The sequence below is a fragment of the Etheostoma spectabile genome, chromosome 4 (assembly GCF_008692095.1).
Source record: "Etheostoma spectabile isolate EspeVRDwgs_2016 chromosome 4, UIUC_Espe_1.0, whole genome shotgun sequence".
Lineage (NCBI taxonomy): Eukaryota > Metazoa > Chordata > Actinopteri > Perciformes > Percidae > Etheostoma > Etheostoma spectabile.
In genome coordinates this window covers 23,544,728-23,567,510 of record NC_045736.1, presented here as the reverse complement: position 1 = coordinate 23,567,510, position 22,783 = coordinate 23,544,728, and the positions used below count along the sequence as shown (strand labels likewise).

At 38.8% G+C, this 22,783-nt stretch overlaps 1 protein-coding gene and 1 long non-coding RNA gene across 3 annotated transcripts; one reads left to right on the top strand and one right to left on the bottom strand.

Moving 5' to 3' along the window:
* Window positions 1-1,130: 1,130 nt before the first annotated feature.
* Window positions 1,131-17,234, bottom strand: stx18 (syntaxin 18). The gene is made up of 11 exons (XM_032512746.1): window positions 17,017-17,234; window positions 7,626-7,693; window positions 5,852-5,967; window positions 5,541-5,618; window positions 5,251-5,317; window positions 5,062-5,153; window positions 3,053-3,144; window positions 2,593-2,651; window positions 2,121-2,190; window positions 1,951-2,031; window positions 1,131-1,840 (listed from the first exon to the last, which is right to left on the bottom strand). The coding sequence occupies exons 1-11, from the start codon at window positions 17,167-17,169 to the stop codon at window positions 1,745-1,747; spliced, it is 972 nt and encodes a 323-aa protein (XP_032368637.1). The 5' UTR covers window positions 17,170-17,234; the 3' UTR covers window positions 1,131-1,744.
* On the top strand, window positions 17,230-20,969 carry LOC116687404 (uncharacterized). Of its 2 annotated transcripts, none has more exons than XR_004331527.1 (6): window positions 17,230-17,405; window positions 17,593-17,932; window positions 18,139-18,268; window positions 18,776-19,663; window positions 20,021-20,025; window positions 20,465-20,969. It is a non-coding gene; the product is annotated as an uncharacterized LOC116687404 (long non-coding RNA). The 2 variants fall into 2 exon arrangements; XR_004331528.1 differs by having other exon boundaries at window positions 17,246-17,405; window positions 17,637-17,932.
* Window positions 20,970-22,783: the final 1,814 nt, after the last annotated feature.

Genomic DNA, 22,783 nt, shown 5'->3' with positions numbered 1-22,783 from the left:
TATCTAATCTTCCCTTTCCCTCCAAGATCCTTGAGAAGACAGTCACTAATCAGTTATGTGACTTTCTACAAAGCAATAGTTTATTTACAGACTTTCAGTCAGGATTTAGAAAGCATCAAAGCAGACACTTCACTAGTGAAAATTCCTATCAACCTTCTAACTGCTTCAGACAAAGGACGTCTCCGTACTTGTTTTACTAGATCTTAGTGCTGCATTCAACACTATTGACCATACCATCCTGTTACAGAGACTGGAACATTTAGTTGGCATTAAAGGAATCGCACTAAGCTGGTTTAAGTCCTATTTATCTGATGTCAGTTTGTTAATGTTAACAATGAATCCTCCAGGTACGCTTAAGTTAGCCATGGCGTTCCACAAGGCTCAGTGATAGGACCAATTCTATTCACCTTGAATATGCTTTGTCTGGGCAATATTATTAGGAAATACTCAATTAACTTTCACTATTATGCAGATGACACCCAGTTATACCTATCAATCAAGCCAGACACAACCAGTCAGTTATTATCCCAATAGAGCACTGCACTTCCAGAATGCAGGGTTACTTGTGGTTCCTAGAGTCTCTAAAAGTAGAATGGGAGCCAGAGTCTTCAGTTATCAGGCTCCTCTACAGTGGAACCAGCTCTGTGTTTGGGAGGCCGTCACCACATTTAAGAGTAAACTCAAAACTCTCCTCTTTGATAAAGCTTATAGTTAGGGAGTGAGACGTTGCAACATTCGCCTAGACCGGCGGGGGAGGGTGGGTCTGTCCACGGTTTCTTCCTAAAAGGGAGTTTTTCCTCGCCACTTGGGGGAATTACTGGAATTGTTGGGTCTTTGTAAAGTCTAGACCTACTCTATCTATAAAGTGTCTTGAGATAACTCTTGTTATGATTTGAGACTATAAATAACATTTAATTGAATTGAAAAAAGAATTAAATGAATTGAAGTAATAAACAGATTAGCAGAAATATCAGGAGGCTGTGTGAATCAAATCCTCTCTCGACAGCTTTGCTTCTTTAGGTCACACGAACCAGAGCAGACTGTGCCTCTCCGCTGTTCTTGATGTTATCTCATATGTAATGTATTACCAGTTATAAAATCATACCCTAAAGTAAAGAAAGAAGACCAAATTTAATTTAAGAATATTGATTACTTTTACTAGAATGTGAGTGGTGTGTCAGTATAGTTATGCTGTGAAAGATATTAAAAAATTGTTCTGCTGCTCACAAGTGCCTGGAAAGCAAAACATTAGTCACCATTGGACTGCAAAGTATAATTTGTGTCACTGATGTACAGAAGTGTATTTAAATAGTGTAGAAGAGACAAGTGAATGTATTGTCATTCTGAACAGTAACCTTTAGTCTGCTTCAAAAGGGATCAGAAATAAATGTTGTTTTGTCCGACAGACAGGAAATGTTGCTGCCAATTAAACCATCGTCAATGCTTTTAGTGATACAGTAAGTCTGAATGTTCAAACATACACACACTTAAAGTGGACACTGTGCTACATACAAAGCTTGCGTCCTTTCAAGTGCTTTTAGACATTGAAGCTGCCCTGGACAAACATTAATAGACAGCATCAGGGAACTGCCATCTCCACAATCTTCATGAAGAGCACTCTTTACACCAGGTCCAGCATGGTAAACCGTACATTCAGTCTCAGTAATTTCATCACGTCTGTATGAGATAACCAATATGTGCCAGAGTCAGACGCTTTCCTGTCGTAGAGTCCATGCTGGCTGTGTTAGCTGTCGTACCAGTCCAGAAAGAGGAGAGAGAAAGAGCACATGACCAAAAAGAACAGGATCCATACCCGGAAGCCAGCGTTGTTTTTGATTGCCTTGTGACAGAAGTAAACAAAGTGATGTTTTACTGATCAGATTTATAAACATCAACCAAAGGAAAAGATAATGTGTGAATAGCACATGCGGAATAGATCAGTGATGTTACCTCTCGTATATCCTCATTGCCTTCTTTGACGTTTTCTGTAGCACCCACAACGAGCTGATGAATACTGTCTATCTCTGTTTCCTGTCACGGAACGCGACACGGACGGTGAGTTTATGTACAACTTCTTCACAAAATGAAGAGTCCAAGTGAAAGAACTAAAAGGAACTCACCTGTTGCAGAACTTTCTCAGCAAAGATCTCCTGCAGTCGAGAGATCTCCACCACCTTCCCCTCGATTTGTCTGGTGTGTACAAAAGGAAAACATTTAATATCCCATGAAAATAGAGTGCCTAGCATATTCAATGCATGTTCCAGATGGAAGAGAAATATCAGTTATTTTCTCTGGCTATCACGGTAACAATTGAATCTGCAAACACCTATGTCCTTGGGTCATTTTAATCCTGTTAGGATCGACATCTGGTTTTTCACATAATTGTTGTCTTGCTCACCTGGCTTTTCAATCACTAGGAGCGGTGTAATTTAGTGGAAGGGGGAAGTGACATTGTGCAACACATGGTAAATCATTTTACCATTCACTTCACTGATTCACAGTACTGATGTGTGAACAGAATTAAATTACAGACATCCCCTGGTAATAGACATGTTCATAAAGGGAACGTAACATGTGCTGAGCAGGACTCACCTCACTTCATCCACCAGGCTGTTCATCTCACTCACCAACCTCTGGTTCTCCTGCTCAAACTAGACAGAAATGCACAATAACAAAACATCTTCATCAATAATGCTTAGGTTAATTCTGGTTAACTAGGAGATGTGAAATGCTGTATCATTTGACCCACAAACCTTCAAAGGAGGGCTATCTAGCAAAAAGACTAAATAAAATTAACTGTGTACTTTTGTGAAAATACACTTCACTGGGTTATTTTTGTAATGAGAAATATTTCCAAAAGTCCAAAATAAGTCTGTTATTTGGACTCCTATGAATGTATTCTCACTAAAACCTTTCCTCCTTTAATCAATGATTGCACTTTGCTTAGTCCTTGTGCATTTAGATGTAGTCTAAGTATTGCTGTACTTTTATGAGACACGCATTAATCATACAGATCACCATATACTGTATAACATGAGTGAAGATGCCATACCATTTGGATCTCCTCAGGAGAGAGCTCGTCCTCCACTCGGCCCTCCTCCCACAGGTTGACAGGGTTGTCGGGGACCTCCGACACACTCTTCTCTACAGGGAGGAAAAGTAAAACTCACGTCCTTTACTTGCACTTTGTTCATTAGAATTGTTCATCTAGTTGCTAATTCTCTCTTTGAAAGGACTTTTTTTAATAGGGCTAGATCCTTCATATTTCTAACCTGACCAGTTTTTTTTTTTAAATGTGGGCATGAAGTCAAACTCAAATTCAAATGTGGTATTTTAGGTGGATTTTATTTTGATGTTGTATCCTTGTAGTCTTTTTACATTTTTTACATTACATTACATTTCACCACATTTCGCAAGAGCAGTCTATGTTGAAATATTTTCATAATGCAGTCATTGGTCATTGCAGCAACATTGCACACAGGGACTAGGTGTGAGGGAATATAAATTGTAGGAATATGGTGATGATTAATTATTATGACATATTATATGCCTGAAACCTTTTCAACCACTGAGTCAATCTCAGTGGTGCTTGATGAAATTGGATCATCAAATGGAGTGGGACTTCTTCCAAGTAGGAAAACATCATTGTTCTCTGTGAGGGTCAATATATAGCACACATACTATGCAGCAAAAACAAATGATGAGCCTTGGTGTCATGCAATGTCTCCCCCAGACATTAGACGATATATTTTTTTAGTTCAAAACAGTCATGGTTTAATTATGTGCATAATTGGTTGAAAATGAGTACAACAAAAGTCACTTAGGTGTGCTAAATTTACTGTGGTGACTTCAGTTTGTTTCTCTTAAGTGATAATAAGGTTGAGGAAGAAATGTCTTTAGCCCTCTGAGGACAAACACTCTGACAACACTTGTACTCAAAAAGCGATAACAAATCTTTTTTTTTTTTAATTATTTTTATTTATTTTATTTATATATTACGCTACTTTTGTGAACCCAATACTTTTGTAAAGTAATTTCAAGCACCAAAACAACTGGTGTAATTATGTTTTCACAAATGATTTGAGAAATATTTTTGCTTCAGGGCCAAATTATTTCTTTACACATTGCTCAGCAGTATTTATGGTTTACATCCTAATCCTGTTAACGTAATAATGACAATGAAGTCAATCAGCTTTTAGACTCGCTATTATCAAACTTAACCATAGCTTTATTTTCTTACTGACAATAATGCTAATAAACTGAAGAATGAATTAAGTGTGAAGACAAATGCAGCTGTTGCCATGCCAGTCATTTTGGATAAAGATATGGATGTGGACGGTCCTGAGAATGTTAAGTGATGTCTAGAGGATAGCAAAGTTTTATCTTTATATATCTTAGCTTAAGATTTCCAAAAACTGATGGTTTGGATTACATAAACCGGCAGAATTAGAATTTAATGGTTGAGATTTAATCAAGTGCCCACAATGAATCATCAGGCATAATAGAGCTGTGCTGAGGCATGGCACTTTACAAATTAGAGACTGCATTAGAGACTTTATTCAGTCTCGCTTTGCCAGACCTTCCTCCACAGCGTTGCGGAGGAGGGTCTGGCTAGTCCACACATCATTCCGGGATGGGAGAAAAACGTGCTGTGATTAATTGGCATTTCTTCAAACCATTCACAATTGTCATGGGCGGTGCACAATAAGCACCGGGAAAAAAACACTGTGTCGTTGCAAAATAGCCCCAGGAAGGAACTTGTTTTGGTGTAACGTGTACGTTCAAAAGTTATTTTAGTCGTGCAACAGAAAACTCAGATTGGACAGATAGTTTAGCTAGCTGTCTCAATTTACCCTTCAGAGATCTGAGGAGCAGTTAACCATAGTCCTCATAAATCCACCGGAGTTTAAGATTACAACACAAAGAGAGCGGAAGGAAACGGATCTCCGGCTGAAAAGAGTGAAATACGGCAGAATTTTCTACGGCAAAGGAGCAATCCCGGAAGTGGAACATCGTGGATATAGACTAGGGTTGCCTGTACAAGACGACTCACTAACTTACCAGAACTTTCCTCCTTGACAGTCTTCTCCTCTGTGGGCTCCACCTCCAGTGTTTTTGCCACTCGACTGTGGTGTTCTGGTGCCAGCCTTGACCTAAAACCACAGAGCACAGGCTCATGCAAATCAAGAGCAAGTTTTGAAAGTATTATAAAGTAAATAATTGTTGTGAATGAGGTATGCATATACTCACAGCCTCTTCTTGTCCACCATTCTCTTGACCCTGATTGCTCTCTGTTCAGAGTACAGCTTACATACTCCTTAAAAACAATCAAGGTACACATAATGTTACCATGCAGTCCTGTTTGCTGAGATATTGGTTCAGTGATTTTCAGGTCTGCAGCATGCGCATGTCAAAACCAATAAAACCAGCCAGCTGGCCTCACACTTACTTATGGATGGATGCAATGCATACAAAACAGTGAATTGAATACAAGGTATAAAAGACAGCTGTTTAAAATGTAATGAGTTGCATGAACTCACCTCTCAGATAAATTTCAATGAGGTCCAGCACTGCCCCTCTGTGCTCCTTTATCTGGGCTGATGTCACTTGCTTCACCGCTATGGTGAACACATTAACACATTTATTTATTAAAGACAAATGCGCAGATTTTGATATAATGCCAACAAGTAACAATAAAATCCAATTCCTTTTCAGCTCCCTGTTGATGTTTTGAAAAGTGCATCATGCACCATAATGCAAGACAAAATTAGCATTATCTGAGAGCCTATTTTACATTTCCAATAAGATCCGTGAACTAGTCCATGTGCTGCACAGTAAAACAAGCACACACCTTCATTGCGTAGCTGCTTGATAGCCTCAGAGCAAGTCCTCATGAAGATCTGAGCATCCTGGTCAATCTGGTCTCGTTCATTGTCCGTCATACGGGTAAGATCTGATGAGATGAGGCTGTAAAACATCAAGAACAATCACAGTAAGTTTAAACACTTCACGGCCTTGTATCAAAAGCTCAACGGTTGATTGATATTCATACAAAGACTCTTAAGAGCACAGCTTTATTAAATGTGGACTAATTAGCAACAGATCCTTTGTTCTCCCTAACATTCATGTCTTATCTACCTTCAACCACTTTCTGTACCACCTACAAATCCATATTCCACATTACGAGGGGCAAAGCCCGTACCCATCATGCACTTTGGCAGATGGGGACATTCACGGTTCACAAATGGTTGAGTTATGAGTGTCCAATTCACCTGAGCTCATGTTTTATTAGTATGAGCGTAAATTGAAGCAATCTGACTAAACCTGCACAAACATGAGAAGAACACAAAACTCCACAGAAGTGACCATGATTGTGACTTCAACATAAAGCTTTCTTGATGTCAGGCAGTGGTGTGTTGTTAAGGCTTAAGGTCTCCCTCTTGTGGACACACTACATACATGCATACCTAATGGTAAGAGCTGGTGACTAATTCTTGCTAAAAATGTATAACTATAATAAAACTAAACGCTTAAACGATTAGTCGACTGACAGAAAATTCATCATCAACTATTTAGATAATTAAGAAATCAAGTAATATTTCAAGCACAATGCCAAACATTGTCTGGCTTATATCTTCATATGTTGGGTTTTAGTCTGCTGGTTGAACAGAACAGTTTATTTCAAGATCTTGCATTTGGCTCTGGGAAACAGCAATGAACATTTGTCAATGTTTTTAATAATCAACAGATTGATTTGACAAATTGACAAGGAAAATAACCATTAGTTGCAGCCTTTAAATAAAACAAACATGGAAGAACAAAGATGCAGTGATAGAAATTGAACGAGTCATCCATTACCATACGTATGGTGACCTAGAGAAAGAGTTTTGGATTGGTAAAAACACCATAACATGTTAGAACTTATTTCTTTTAAGGACACCATGAATATGGCTTTTATTTAAACCTTCGCCATCCTTGGTCTAAAATGACGACCAGCTACATTAATTCTATAAACATTTGGAAGTATAATCCATAATTATTCTGTCAGGCAAAGTCCCAGTGTAGAGGAAAACGGAAGACGGCTGATGGTGAGGCTGACAGTAGAAGAGACTTGTGTACATACCACCGAAGACTTGTTGATGGATTTTCCCACTGCTAAATATTGCTGCACTCCACCCATTGACATCGCTAATGTTCAATTAATGTGTTCTGTTGAGGCTTTATCAACAAACCTAACAAAACATAGGCTACTCCACACACCCACACCTACAGAACACAGAGCAGGCCTTGAAAGGAGGAAAGCCTGGATTAGTCCCAGGGCGTGATTTGTTCTTCACTTGGCTGTAGCTCAATTATTCCAGACAATTAGTCTGGATCCTGCCGCTACAGACCACCCTACTCGCTGCTGACCTTGTGCCAGCAGACAGCCCCCTGCAGCACACACACATACAAACTGGAGGCATTTTTGATGGTACCTTGAAGGAGCCCTGACTTCTGACCTTCTCATGAATTTAGTCAGAATCAAAGTGTTTGTTTCTTCACTGGCCTCCCCTGCAGCCTTGAAGGGTTTTACAGCTGTGGTTGTTGATTGTGGTGGATTACTGCGACTGTTTGGCGAGGCTTACCTTCCGGCGCTCACATAATCTTTCCTGTGTTGTAGCAGAAAGTCTTTGAGCTTGGTGATGTTCGTGATCTGGCAAGATAAAGTGAGAAGAACCATTACTTGATTACGTTCATGTCAATGAGTCTCTTTAAATGCCATGCCTCAGTCGCTCCTTCAAATAGGTTAACCATGTCAACACGGTTTATGAAAGAGTTTTTAGACGTATACCAGGAAATAATTTTCTACCAACTACATTTAGACAGAGCCAGAGTAAATGTATACGTTTGTATTTATTGGATGGGACAGGCGACCTCGTCTGTATCTCTGTGAATTCTCAATATTTGCTTTTGACAATTCATCAAGTTTAGGACATACAAAAATCAAACCTGCAATTTCCTTGTCAAACAGCTCTCATAAATAAAACCCGGAGCGGCTGCATAGAGAGCACTGATCTCTAATAAGCCTTAAATTCATGATGTGTTACTATTTATCACAGAGAAAATGTCCAAGTGTATGTGTGCACAGGCAAACCAAAGGAAACTTGGTTCATCCAATATTTGCTCCTGTAATTCGGTCAAATATTAAAAACGACCAAATTGCTTTCCTGTCCAGAGAGCTCTGCTGTCAGGGTACAAGTGGGTTTACATACACATAGCAGGCTCTGTTAGATCCAGAAGAAGACAGAACTCAGACAAGCTAAGGCTTGAAATATGACACAATGAGTTTGACTGTGACAGCCATCCCAAAGCGTGGGAGATTATTTTGATAGCAACCCTGTCTTTAGCCTTCAGATTTTTTCACTCTAACAACCTCAATTATCAAATTGCCTTGGCTGTAAGGGGTAACCTGGCACCAGCAGTCTAATAATGTTTCTAAACATTCACTCCTAGCGTCACAGTGACCTGATGCAGTGTTTTATTTGAGCTGACGTTTAAAAAATGACAAGTTTTTTTGACTCAGAAAGTAGGTGTCAAGATAAACACAGCTAAGCAATTTGTTGGAAACCTACAACTCCTCCTTTGGTTTAGAAGGTAATTTAGTGACGTATGACACACTGCTGTGGGGCATTAACTCAGGCAAGGGCTGTTAAGGCAAGCCGACCCTTGTAATAATACAATTATTTGAGGTCAAAAGTTAATTGTCGTTCAGAGCAGTTGAACTTAGAGGGGGGTTCAGGGGAGAAAAGAACCTTTATTATGGTTTTTCCAAACATTGTCCGTTATGTAGTGTCTCAGTGAATGAGCTCTTGCAAGATTGACACCTGCAGTCATACTGCCCAATGTCCTGGGTGATCCTGTTCGTTGGAAAGTATGAGCTATTTAACAAAGTTAGTAACAATGTTTTGCTTTAGTAAATAAATGATGCATTAAGCCATTCCAATTTGTATCTTTTTTTTTAATTTTAAAGATTATTTTCCGGAGTTTTTATGGCCTTTAATCAACAGGACAGCTTTAAGAGAGTAAAGGGGAGAAAAAGGGGGACGACACGCAGCAAAGAGCTGCGGGTCGGATTGGAACTCTGGCCGCTGCCAAGGACTACATGCCTACATGGGGTGCACGCTCTACTGGGTGAGCTAGATGTCACCCGTCCAATATGTATATCACAGTAGAGACAAATAAGACAGTTGTGAAGTTTCTTTTATCCAAAATTGTTGTTAGTTGTAGGATCTTTACCTTGGCCTGCCACAGTGTAAAATATAACCTCTTACATGGCATGTCTATTTTATATTTTACCTATAAACTATATTTTTTGGCTTGCAATTAGCACTTGGCTTTAGCATTTCATTTATGTACAAACTATGTTTTCCTGCAGAACTCTGATCATGGTGCTGCACCTTTTTCACCAGCAGGCAGTGCTAAATCCATAGCATTGGAACATCAGACACAAAAAAATGTGCGTCTCTGTGTGTGTGTGTGTGTGTGTGTGTGTGTGTGTGTGTGTGTGTGTGTGTGTGTGTGTGTGTGTGTGTGAGCTGGTGGTGCCCGGGAGTGTTAAGAGTGCTGCTCTGGGGGTTGAGCTGTCTCCTGTGTGTATACATTGGAGCTTGGATTCCCAGCACAACCTCAAGGGTTTGCAGGGGGTCAGAGGGATCAATTGCTCTTGTAACTTAAGACCCTAAAGAGCAAGTAATTCCCCAACAATGAGGAAGGGGGTGGCCTTGTGCATGCGGCTCACCTTGTATGTGTGTATGTAGCGTGTTGTGTTGTGTGTATACGTGCAACCGTCATAGGTGTGTGTGAAGCAGAGCTCGCAGCGACGGCAGAAGGAGACAGTCTGCCGGGCTACATCTAATCTCGTCATCATCAAGGACCCCCACTTTACCTCCTCATTTTCTCCTCCCCCCTGTTTCCCTCAAGCCCCGATTGAGCCCAAACAAACCATCAGGGGGGATTATTATGAGGAAGAAAAAAGAAGGCTTAGCAAGCAGATTTCTATAGAGCTTGGATGGCTCTTTGTTTTGTTAAATCCAGGTAACTGACAGAATTTGATGATGACTGCCCTGCTTTGGTTTAAGTCCCTGTGTGTCCTGACCGAGGGCTATCCATACTGACGCCATGCTATGTTATGTTTAGGTATGTGGGCCTGATACAGAGGATGCTTCAGTGGAGGACTCTGCCGCATGCTGATTTTATTATCATGTTTATGTCTGACTCACTAATGGGTTCAGTTTTGTCTTCTTATGTCCATTTGCAGTTACAACGCTTTAGTCAGCTCTTTAAACAAACAAAAAAGTACATTCAAAGAAAACTTTGATGATTATACGAACAGGGTCTTTGACCTCTTTGGATATGTGGTCAAGTTGTATTACTGTGTTTTGATATTTACTGGATAAGTCAAAGCTGTATTAAGCAGCACTTGTATACAGTCTGGGTGTTTGTTCATTTTGGTCCATGCAGGTCAGATCATGCATGGATACAATATGTAAACTTAAAAAACCAAACACAGAGGCACATCAGTAGAGACATTATGTGTTGTCAAGAGTAGCGGTGGGAGAATAAATCCATAGAGCATAGTATTGCGATATTTTCCGTGGCAATACTGTATCGATACACAACGCCAAGTATCGGTCTATTATGTACGTGTTGGTCATATTGCAATATGTTTAAAATGGTAATAATATCATATTGCTGTGACGTAAGTATTGTGAGGTCTATGGTGATTCCCACCCCTAGTAAAGAGTATGAACAACTAGCTGCCCTTGTGCTGTAAGACTGTCACATCTCAAACAAACTGAAAGTATTTTAGAAGTGCAAGAGGGTGACATCACCATTGAGATAGGTCTAACAGTCTGTTTTGGACAAAATTTAATGGAAACTAAAGCACTGTATTTGGAAGCAACTAAATCATATTTTAACAATCAATTTAGTGAGAAACAGATGTATTGGTTGGGGCTGTGTAACTCACAAAAACCCTGAACACCACAGTAGACAACATAAATGCATAAACACAAAGGCAATGTTAAAAGGGTTAGTGAGACATCAAGTGACAAGTCATGATCAGACAGACTAAGCCGGTTATTTGATAAAAGCAAGCATTATCATGTAATACTGTGATAGTGTTTGTGATTCCTGCTATATATTTCGGAAAAATCGGAACGCGTTTTACAGTCACGTCATATGAAGTCTGTTAATCAGGTAAATCAACAGCTTCCCTCCCTTCCTCTTGCTCATTGTTTCCGTCTATTCACATTCACCAGCATGCTGGTTGTATCAACGCAGTATACAGTAACTGATTTGCTCTAAAATCAAGCCTCACTTACGTGCAAAATCTTAAAATTGTACACACACCTTTATTGACAGTGGGTAGGTGCTTCTCGACCTGCTGTCACCCATATTGTTTTTGACTTCTGTCAAAGTAATTTGAACAGTGTGTGTGTGTGTGTGTGTGTGCGTGTGCGTGCGTGTGTGCGTGTGTGTGCGAGTGAATTGGTTGTTTTAAGGTCAGCAGTAGCAAATATATATATAAAAAAAGATGACACACTTTAAATATGTCAATTCATAAACGTGGATATTGAAATTATGATGGCAATATGGAAAACATCAACGCTGGATAATTCTCAGTAACTATTTTCCCCCGTCCCAGACATTTAGAATCAAATAATACTAACAAAAATAATTCATAATAATGGGCATAACAACTGATGCTAGATATAAGGTAGTTTAAAATAGTAGTAGTTAAATAAGTAGTTTTATATTTAAACAAAAACAATGGTTGACCCAAAATCCAATTCAATTGCCAAGATAAACCAGGATGGGTGACAATCCAAGTAATCCCATATCATGCTGTGGAATAAAAAATTTGCACAATTATGAGTAAACAACAGATGGGGACATGACAACTTTCCTTTCGTAGATGGAAAATTACTAAATCTGTAAGGGGACTTCCGAGAAATAAAACACTTTCACTCTCAACAATATGTCAAATTTGGTGTCAAAAAGAGGTTAGAAAACTGCTGTAAAAACCAGAGGAATTGCATGTAAAAATATATCCAATCAGCATCTGAAGCCGTATAATTTGAGCAATGGATGAAGCAACTATAAGCAAAATGTGTGTGTCTGGAAACAACAGACATTTCAGCAGTGCGGCTGTCAAACCAGAGTAACTCCATTACTCTGCTATCTATTTTTCTGTTGACCTTTGCCGTCAACAACGCTTTTTATTTACACAACTGAAAAGTAAACCATATGTTTACTATAAGTTAAACAACATGATCTGCTTTAATTTAACTTGATGCATTCATTATCAATGTGAAATGACTATGCACACTTAACACCCTATGTCCTATTGCACTAACATCTTAATCTAGAACAAAACGAAGTCTCTAAGTAGAGGAGCACACATATGTTGTGGTTTCATGGTTCAGACTCTGTGTTTTGAAGTGTCAGGGTCAAGTATGCAGCCTGCAGTCATCTGCATTGGTAGTAAGTAGTCCAGTGATTGTAATTCACAATAACTATGATTGTCTAATGACAAAGCTTGACAGCATTCTTCAAAAAGCGCCAACAGCTGCTGCTTTACATGTTTAAATGTTCAAATTTAGCCATGTCTTTGAGCTCAACACTACTTTGTCTGCAGAGTATCTGGTTTCCATCTTGTGACTTAGAGTTTGACATACATCTGTAAATCTGCATTTCACCACTTTTTCCTCTTTTATTTTCATTTTCACAAATCATGCAAAAGCATTTTGTTGCACGCAGTGAAAGAAAATCAAGATTGTGCTCAGGCTCAACAGCAGATGCCTCCAAATTCAATTTGCCTGGCTTTCATGGGAAAACAGTGCAGAGATTAGGCCAACCGGTAAAGAGACAATTTAGCAGCATGTTCATCTCAGGAATCCTTGCAAATCCCTTCCTGATACCTGAAGTCCCGACTGAGTTTAGTCTTTTGACAGCTGTATGGCAGCATGTTTTTACCTGTGTCGAAATTAAAGAAGAAACGTTTTCAAGTCTCTTGGGGTTGGAGAGATTATTCCACATTTACCCATCCAGCCATGTTTTTGTAAATAACATTACATCAAATTAATATAGATTGCACCCTTCCACTGAATTTGCAATATAATGAATTTAGCTATTTACTATATGAATGATGGTTTTTTTACTTTCTGAAAAATGTATTGGCCCTGTGCTTCTACCATGAATTTTTTAACTTTTTTACTTGACCTACAGCAACTTTTATTTTAAGAAGAGGTTTTTCAAAATTGTCAAGACAAAAAGAAAATATTTCCACACTTGCATACTTTATTCCCTAAATGAATGACATTAATGCAAATTCATATGTCATTGCTGTATTCCATTTGCTGCTGTGGCTGACTGTACACTATCTGTCCAACATGACCTGTTAAACGTGAAAGATCTGCCAGTGTGCTCCGGTTTAATCTGCATGACATTAATAGAATCGTAAAAATTATCCTTCACTTCACATCATTTTAAAGTGTGGTCTCCATCTTTGAGTGTGCCACCATTGATTTAACATATCCCAGTGTATTTCATTGGGGAAATAGGTTACTTTCTTGTTCATAATCTGACATTATCAGACCGATATACTCCAGAGCACCCCCAAAACATAACTTTGAACAAACATTTTGGACTCAGAAACTTGATCATAACTGACGAAAAAATAAAGTAAACCAGATTTTAAACTAAATGTTTCAAGAATATACAAGCATCATTTTTCAAGTTTTCATACTTAGCCCAACATACTTTTTAAGTGCTGGCTGATGGCCAGGGTTTCTAAGAAAACACTGAGAGAAGGAGCAACTTTGGAATACAAATACTGAAGGCACAGTGGGGAGTCAAACACTATTTTCTACACACAATTTACCAATTCTAAAGTGACCTCCGCCATTTAAACTTGAGAAGGGCAGCATGCTGCAGAGAGAGACGAGGTGAGCGGTGAAATGGAGATCACAGTGCCCCAAACCGACCCCTATGAGGTAAAAGATTCCCAAACCAAACCCCACCCTGTAAACACTGGGCCTCTTATTAGTCAATCAAGCCTTTTTGCCTTGAAAGAAGCTACATTTCCTTTCTCACTGAGCTGCTTTTTGAGTGGGAAAAGCCTCATAGGACCACTGTGTATTTGTCAACTTTGATGTTTTCTTTCTATTTTTGTGAAGCTTCAGTGGGAACTCAAAGAGTCATGTATGTCTTGAAGGGCACCCACATCTGTTGTGCATTAAGTGCCGGCCGTCAACATTGTTACTGGGGACCTAATTTAATATTTTCTCTGTTTTGATCTTCCACCTTTAATCACTGGCTCTTGGGAGGATCGGCTTTCCCCAAGAAATTGTTCGAGAGCCGAAAGAAAATGTTATTGCAGCATGTTTATGGAATCATACATGTGAAGAGGGGACATGCACAAAAAAATGTTGCCTCTGTGAGTCTGTACAGAGAAGAATGGATAGTTGAGTTGTGGGTAAAAACCGCGACATAACTGTAGCAGTCAGGACATTCCAAACTTGCAATTTCAATTTCTACAAAAGCTGCTTCACCAAGATGGTTTGAGATTATATCTGCAGCGTGAGGAAGACAGCGGTGGGGGGGAGGAGAGCAGAGGGCAGGCACCACAGGATAGGTTTGGGTTTCTTTGAATCAGCACCACTGCTTTTATGAAACCACCATTTCTAATATTAATGTAACAGAACATAACAAAAACCTGGTTGTGTAGGGCTGCTGCGACTGGGCTCATATTTGCCTCAGACTGATGGCTGACATCAGGTACAACTTAAAGTCCTGACTCCCCGAGGGAAACGTAAAGTGGTTCTTCAAGGTGCCTTTGAAGATGTTTGTGTTCACGATATTCATGTCAGGCCAAGGACTTCTGGCTGTAGAAGCAACGCTCATGACTTTGAGTTGCCGATGATCCTCCTCCTAATGCCAACCATTGAGGATGTCTCTGTACATTTAAATGAAAGAATAAAACTTGAGATGTTTTGTGACATTTCCTGAACTAATTAAATGGCATTGTTGCCTCTCCTACCAAATTTTTAAGGTTAGTGTCCCATAGCAAGAGGTTCAAAAGGACTTTTCTTCACCAAGTTATGTGAAACTTCCTCAATTAAATCAAGAAATCATTTTTAGAACATTGTAAGCTAAGTCTGGAAACAGAGATATGTAATTACAACCTGTAGTTGAAGATTAAACCCCTTTTTTAATTGGTGCAGGACATTATAATAAAACTCGCCACGACTTTTTTAATCTAAAGAAAGCGAGGAGAATGTTCTTTACTATTTTTATAAATAATGTTTCAGTTTACGCAGCCTAAAGTCTGGGTCACATTGGGCAATTTTCCGGATCAATTCAAAGCCCAGAATCCAGGCCTGTCAGTGTTGGGGGAGCAGTGGCGCTCGGACCTGACAGCTGGCACAAAATATTCTGGGCTCGAAACGGCTAAGTCTGGCCAGTTGGCCCAATGTGATTTCTTATTTGAACAATTTAACTTTTGTCTTTCCAGATCTCAAGCGGAGCAGTCATTTATTCTGTACACACTGGGCAGGATTTTAAAATAGTCTGACTGGGGTTCAAATAAAAATAGTGTTATGTTATTTCAGTTACCTTTATTTCTCTGTATACAGTAGATGCCATTTTGGATGGGATTTATCTTCAGAAGTAGACTGACTTTATGGTATTCTGTTGTAATGTTGTTCCACACAGTTGAGTATTTATTGATCTTAACTGCTACTTGAAAATAATAATAATAGCTGGCCATAATTAAATAATTTATAAAGGGTTGACATTAGATTAACTGCCAAGACCAAATGCCAACTGTAAGATATTTTTTATCTGAAATCATGCCACATTTGCTAACTGCAATTTACACCTTAATGCCAGAACAGTGGCAGTACACAGGAAGGAAAATAAAGCTTTGACTCACTTTGTAATATGATTATGGTTTCTGGTTAAATGAGTGCTTGGAAAATTATTAAAGTATACATTAGTCAAGAGTAGACCATAAAATGAATATTGATTCTGTATAAAACAGTGAAATTGTTTCTTTAAAATGCATATGACCATAGAAATCATGTTTACAAGGGCACAAAAGTTTGGAATGTGGTTTATTGAATTGTGTAGAGCCGCCTTGAATACACCGAACCATCTGAAAGCAAATACATTCTCACTGAATCAATTTTGGCACCTCAGATGCTGGGGCATTTAATAGGCCTGTCTGTGGTTATTTCATTTTCTCCAGTGCATACTACCATTATCTAAATAAGAGGCTGCTATCTTCAGAACAGCACAATAATCAGAAGAGTAAAATACAATACAGCTGACACATTAACTCCCTCCAACTAAACCTACACATACACCAGTTATGAGGATGAATCCCATTAGTTTTGGCCATAATGATATATACTTTTAGATTATATGTCAGCCGCCAGAGATTTTGCAAGACCTTTTAAGGTAGCTATCCCTTTAACATCTCAGGGTGTATTAGGCAATGCTAGAAATCAATGAGCGTGACTGTTTTGAGGCAATACTGGATTTTATATGATTTTAGCAGTAAGGTGGTGAAATGCCTTGATTTGTCAGATGTACTATGCAATAAAAAAAATTAAAAGGTTTTTAATAGAGCATTATATCTATATTGCCAACTGCTGACTTCCATATAATTCACGTTGCATTCAATGTAGTTTTATAGTTTTATATAATGTTATATACACTGCTGATAGAGGCCTTGCTAACGGTGAACATCTGATAATACATACTACACAAAACTTAGTTAAGCATTGCGTTTCACTTTCACCAATCATGTCGGAGAATTGCCTTACTTGCTGTTCACATTTCCTATGCCCACTGCTGCTTCTACATTACAGCATGAGTAACCATCACTAAAACAGTCCAGTATTTACTGTCATTCAGTTTGTGTCGAGGCTAGCCCAGTTAGCTAAAGTTAGCTTGAGGAGGAACACTCACCACTTCTTTCGCTTTAGGAGAGAAGCCACTCTTGGGTCTGCTCTTCTTGAAAATTTCATCTTTGGTAGAGTCAAAGCCTATTCCAATCGCCTTGTTCCTGGTTTTTACAGTCTTGACACTGGCTTTAAAAAGTAAAGTTATATCCACAGCCATGTCAGGGCAGCTGCAGCGCAAGTACTGCTGTAAACAAACTGACACGTCACCAAGAGACGACGTCATTGAACTGCGACGCTTTGGATTTTCCCTGAGACGGAGAAGAAAGCCTTACATTTTACCTTAAGGTTTTTACAGTAATTATTTATTATAGCGTGTACTGTACCTCATGGTATTTACATCCTGCAAAGGTCTGAACTGCTGTCAAGTGACTCTTCGTCACGATTGAGTTCCAGGTAACGAAAATTTAGGAACATCTTAAATATAACAACTTAAGTTTTAAAAGACTTAAGTAGAAAGCTTTACCTTTTAGTCAAATTATCATGTTCAAGTATGGTTAAATTCGTGTTGAGTTGTCTGCACTGTATGCATGTGCTATAAGGATGTAATGTCAGCTAACCAATCTGTCTCTCTCTCACACAGGAATTTCCCAAGTGTGGGATTAATAAAGTCTTATTTTATCTCAGAAAAATGCCCCTACAACTTCTTGAAGGGATGTCCAGCAAGAAGCGAAGACCTAACTGGACAGACCAGGAGTGTCTTCTTCTTGCTCATTTAATGCAGGAGAGAAAAGACATAATCAGAGGGAAGTGCAGCACTGGAGTTTCAATACAGGATAAAAGACAAGCCTGGGAGGAAATATCCCAAGCCATCAACACTGCATTTCCACAGATTCAGCGTACAGTTTCTGACTGTAACAAAAAGTGGGAAAATCTGCTGGCAAAGTCAAGGAAGGAGATCAAACAACAAAGAGCGGGCATAGGTGAGAAAAATATGCTTTTTGATGACAATACATATCTTACAAATTGGTACTATTAAATCTACAATCTAAGGCTGGTGAAATAAGCCCTGAGGGTGGATACATGGGGAAAGCTGCAGAAAAATAAATGTTCACCATCTCTGTTTGTATAGAATTGATGGTATTGTGTTTATTATTAATGAATGCATGACATAGTTTTTCATTCACAGAAGGCCTGTCTCTTGAACAGTTTGGTACTGTGACTCAAGTAGTGATTTCTGTGATGAACCTGTCAGACATGTTGCAACAAGACAGGAAAGACTATTCAGTCTCAGAGTTGGTGGGAACTCAACAAAACAGGTAATACATTTTTTATTTGTTTATTTGGTGAATATTAGTATTTGTGGCTTGAGTGAATTAAAGCAGAACTTAATTGTATAAAGTAATTTATTGAACATCTGTTATTGAGGTCTGATCACCCCAATTGCAAAACAAGCAGTGTTTTCTCACCCCACTTATTGTCCTGTTTATTTGGGTATATTTGGGTTATCCACTAACTTCACTGTGAACAGTTTTCAGTTTATTTGTTCCAAATAAATAGTCCCTAATAAAACCGCCCACATGATTATTTAGAGTAACAGGAATTTTGTTTCTGGAAATAGATGCTGCCATTAATTTATCAAATGTAATTTGTCAGTGTTATGAGCACACTAAAAACAAAACAAAACCCAAAGTCTAATCTTCGAATCTGGACAAATTAAACCAAACCTATCTATGTGTCTGTAGCTCGCTAAAGGCAAGTGAGAAACCAACTATAGGATGAAAGGATGAAATGCTATAGGATGAAATTCAAATTCTTTTTTACAGATATGATGAAGATGGAAATGAGCACACGCTAGATGAAAGATTCTCAAACAAACATCCACTGAGAGTGCTTGAACTCCCGGGATACCCAGATCCATCCACCTCTCCAGCCAAACAAGAAATGGCAGCATCCACTGACGTCCCTCAATCACACACAGAGCATTTTAGTACACATCGTGCTGCTGGCTTAGCTGCTTCCTCAGAACACCTAGATACCCCCTGCTCTACGTCCCCACACTGCAAAACTTTGCAAGAGCGAATGGATTTGGAAATGTCTGTGCTGAGAAGACAAGAGGCAGTCCTCAAACTGCAAGAGGAATATTACACACTAAAAATTAAGCTGATGAAAAAGCAAATGGAAGAGCCACTTTCAAAGGACTGAAGTAGAGAACGACCTGTTGCACCTGTTTGTGACTTGTGCCTGTCTCTGAAATGTGAATTCATGTCAACTAATATTCAAGTAATATTAATAATTTATATTTGTAGTGAGTTTTGTTTAGTGAAACAAAAGCAGATTTAATTTGTTAGATACACATTTTATACTCTGCCACTGAGAAATATTAATTAAGTGTGTGTGGTCACATTACACAATGTCACAGCCAAGCATTTATAGCAAATTTGCTTTTGGATCCTTTAATATCAGTTCTTCCTTTCATTGTGAAGAATAATTTGCCCTTCTGATGATGTGTTCTTATGGTAAAAGTCTGCTGTCCCATCATTTCAGTAAAACTGTATTTATTAGTTAATTTTAATCCTTGTTTTTCCCCAATTTGTGATGGCTAAAGACCTTTTTTACAGCTGCCATTTTGACTTATCATAACAGGAACAACACAGGTATAACTTATAACATTAATTAGGACACCATACCATTGAAGTGTCCCTGTAAACCCAGTGAGCCACTGTGATGGCCACAGTCATGGCCACACAGCCAGCTTAAGAGCGGTAACCTCAAGCACTTATATTTTTTCTTAGGTTTAGTTGAATGATTTTGTGTATACATCTTCATTTGTTGCAACCATTATTCAGTTAAATAACTTACAGGACACTTGTTTCCCTTTTACATGCATTATACTTTATTTGATTTAGAAGAAAGTATCTTTTAGCAAGCGACACTATTAGTTACTTTTTGAGGGTCATACTGTTATATAACGGTTTTTCTTTTGAGTTTACCAGTTGGAGTCCACACCTGGAGGGATTCGGTCTGATGGCTTAAAAGAGGTGGCGCTTGGAGAAAGACCAGCTTTATAGGGGAGGTGGCCTAATTGGACACTACCACTGCTTGATATGTCTAGGGGGGTAGCTTCTTTTCGCTATAGGGATTCTGGGGTTTAGATTTTATATAAAGTAATTTTTGTAGAGTTAAGATAATAAAAGTATATGTAATTTGGAATGCATTTTTAGTAGGTTCGTCATTATTTGTTTCTGAAGTTAGTTTGTAGCTATTGTTTGTCTCCCCCTGTGTGTTTAAATTGGTCTGATCAGCCAATATATAAGTCCCCTTTGTTTCTTTGTTAGGAGGTCAGTTGTATTTTTGAGTCTCTTCTGGTTGAGCCTTTGTTATTGTTTGTTTGACCTCTTTTAAGGGCCCGGAGCTTTATCTTATTTTGTTTGTATTATTTTTGGGAAATAAAACTCTTGCTTTTTTGAATTTCTCTTGTGACTCCTCATGCCTAACTGCTTGGTCCCTCACAGCCACCATGCACAGTACCATGAGTCTGGAAAAAGGCATTAACATATCTGAAGTAGTCCCTTTGTCACTGCAAACTCCACTGTTGGCTAGTATGGTTAGAGTGACAGCCATGTGTTTCCTTTGACTTCCCTGTATATTGATATACAATGATGAGAGTATAGTTTATACTTATGAGTACAACAAGAACAAATGACATAATAACAAGAGCTTGAATTATTTCCTAGGTGAATGCCATGTATCATATTAATGTGGAAGTACAACTATTACATTTTCAAATGTAAAAAAAAAGAGTGAATTTGGATACTGTAAATGTTTGACATATACCAATATACATATTAAAGTGTAACTTGGTCATGCCAATGTTAGTAAGGCTACAAAAATGTCTAGACAAATGTAGTAATTTGTGTGTAATATTTCTCATAAATCTGTTTATTTGTAATTGATGGGGGTTGGCACCCAGATGTAAGGAATGGGGCCCAGAGTGTTGAATAAAAGTCTGTTATTTGCTGTGTGGTTTGCTCATTTCCTTTGTTAGTGTTGTGCCAGACTGTGTTACAACTGAGGGCTGTGACTGTCTCTCCTTTTCTGCCGCCTCAGCGTTAACTCCTCATCATTTCTTTTCATTCACTCTTTTAGCTTTGACTGTGGAAAGAGAGCAGCTTTTCAAGAACCAAGGTTATAGGCACCAAAAGGCCTGGCTGCATTTATGATACTTAGTGTGTTGATATGAGGAGTCTAACCGATCATTAAAGTTTCCTAACTTTTATCTTACTCTGGGATATGGCACACTAATTGAGCTTGCTGCGAGCATTTACTGTAATGGGCTGGAATGGCAAAAAGGATGACAGGTTGCTACTGATTTTATCTAAACATGTTATGATCACAGTTTTCCTCCATATTATGAAAAGCAGTCTTTTCTCAGATCATGTTTTATTCTCCAATAGAGTGGTTCAAAACCTTTTTTGTCTGATGTACCCCCACAGCCCTTTCAGATGGGCTGAAGTTCTCCTTCACCTGCACCACTCAAATATGCTTTTATGAATGTATTATATGCTATTTAACATACACATATATAATTACATACTTTTTCATACAGTGAAATACAAATACTGCTAAATTGTACTTAGTACAGTACTTGAGTAAAAGTACCACCACTGCTGGTAACTGCACATTACTACAATTTGTAATCATGTTTGGCCCTTTATCACAAACATGTAGATGTTGTTTTTAAAACAAATTAATTTTTTCAAATTTATTGACCTTTTCCATGTTTCCACGTCCCCTCTGAAAACTGCAAAGGCACCCCCCTTGATACAGGTACTCATGGTTGGGCAGTATTTCTTATACTTCACTGCTAGTTGTTACGCTGTCAAACCATGAATACGATCTGCCTTTTAACCTTTGCACTCTAGTTTTGATTGCTTGGAAGCTGATAGTTTTGGATTGTATGCTTATTTGTTGCATTTATTGTATTTCTTCTAATCCTCTAAACAAGAGCATCAACTAAATGTATTATTGTAAAAATGCAAACATGCTGATTAAGTAGACTACTGATGATTGCCTAAAAGCTGAATTAGTACAGCATTCCTTATAAGAATTCCGAGATACTATCAGTCCCCTGGATAAAGCGTCAGTGATGGTATCCATTCCTCCCGTCCCTGACAGATGAGCCATGTTTTGGAGTGTCCTCTGGGCAGTCCACTTTACTGCCTGAAAAGGAACCCCTTAATCTCCACTTTCTCTTTGTTTGGACTATTATCAGACCTGTCAGTCCTGGCTGCTTTATCTTCACAGGACTCATCTACTGGCTGTTTGACGTTGGCTTAATTGTATCAAAGGCCCTATCACTGCTTTGCCTGAGGATGCTTCCTTCCTCTGACTCGTTCGGATGGTGCCAGCTCTGATAACAGAATGTCTTATTGGGGCGATTAACACTGTTTTGTGCAAGGGCTTTTTTATGCATTTTGCTGGCTTAGGTTTTCCTGCTGTATTCTGCTTGGTTGAGTCCCTCACTGTGCTGTATTTTCTGCAGTCTGCTATGTTTATTAGTGGGGTGTAGTCTGAAACCTGAGCTAATGACAAAATGATATCCCATCGTCCACCACTGATCCAAATGTGAGATTGTCCCCTTTGATGGCAGTTAACTCTGTCTTTTGGCAGAAGTAACTTGAAACAGTCTGTAGGAATGTCATGCATCTTGATCTGATGAAGAGCAATTACATGGGAGGGAGCTGTTGCCTTTGAGGTAGAAGCTTACCTGCCACACCCTACGGGCTTACAAATAAGCCTCTGGACACGTCCCAAACGTGTGAGAATGTTCC

What these genes read in the sequence shown, in the direction of transcription:
- stx18 (XM_032512746.1), bottom strand. Translation starts at nt 17,169, where the DNA reads ATGGCTGTGGATATAACTTTACTTTTTAAAGCCAGTGTCAAGACTGTA. An exon ending in ATGGTGGACAAGAAGAGGCT is followed by an intron (nt 5,154 to 5,250) that starts GTGAGTATATGC and finishes CTGTGGTTTTAG; the next exon opens with GTCAAGGCTGGCACCAGAAC. An exon ending in AGCCTGGTGGATGAAGTGAG is followed by an intron (nt 2,191 to 2,592) that starts GTGAGTCCTGCT and finishes TGTACACACCAG; the next exon opens with ACAAATCGAGGGGAAGGTGG.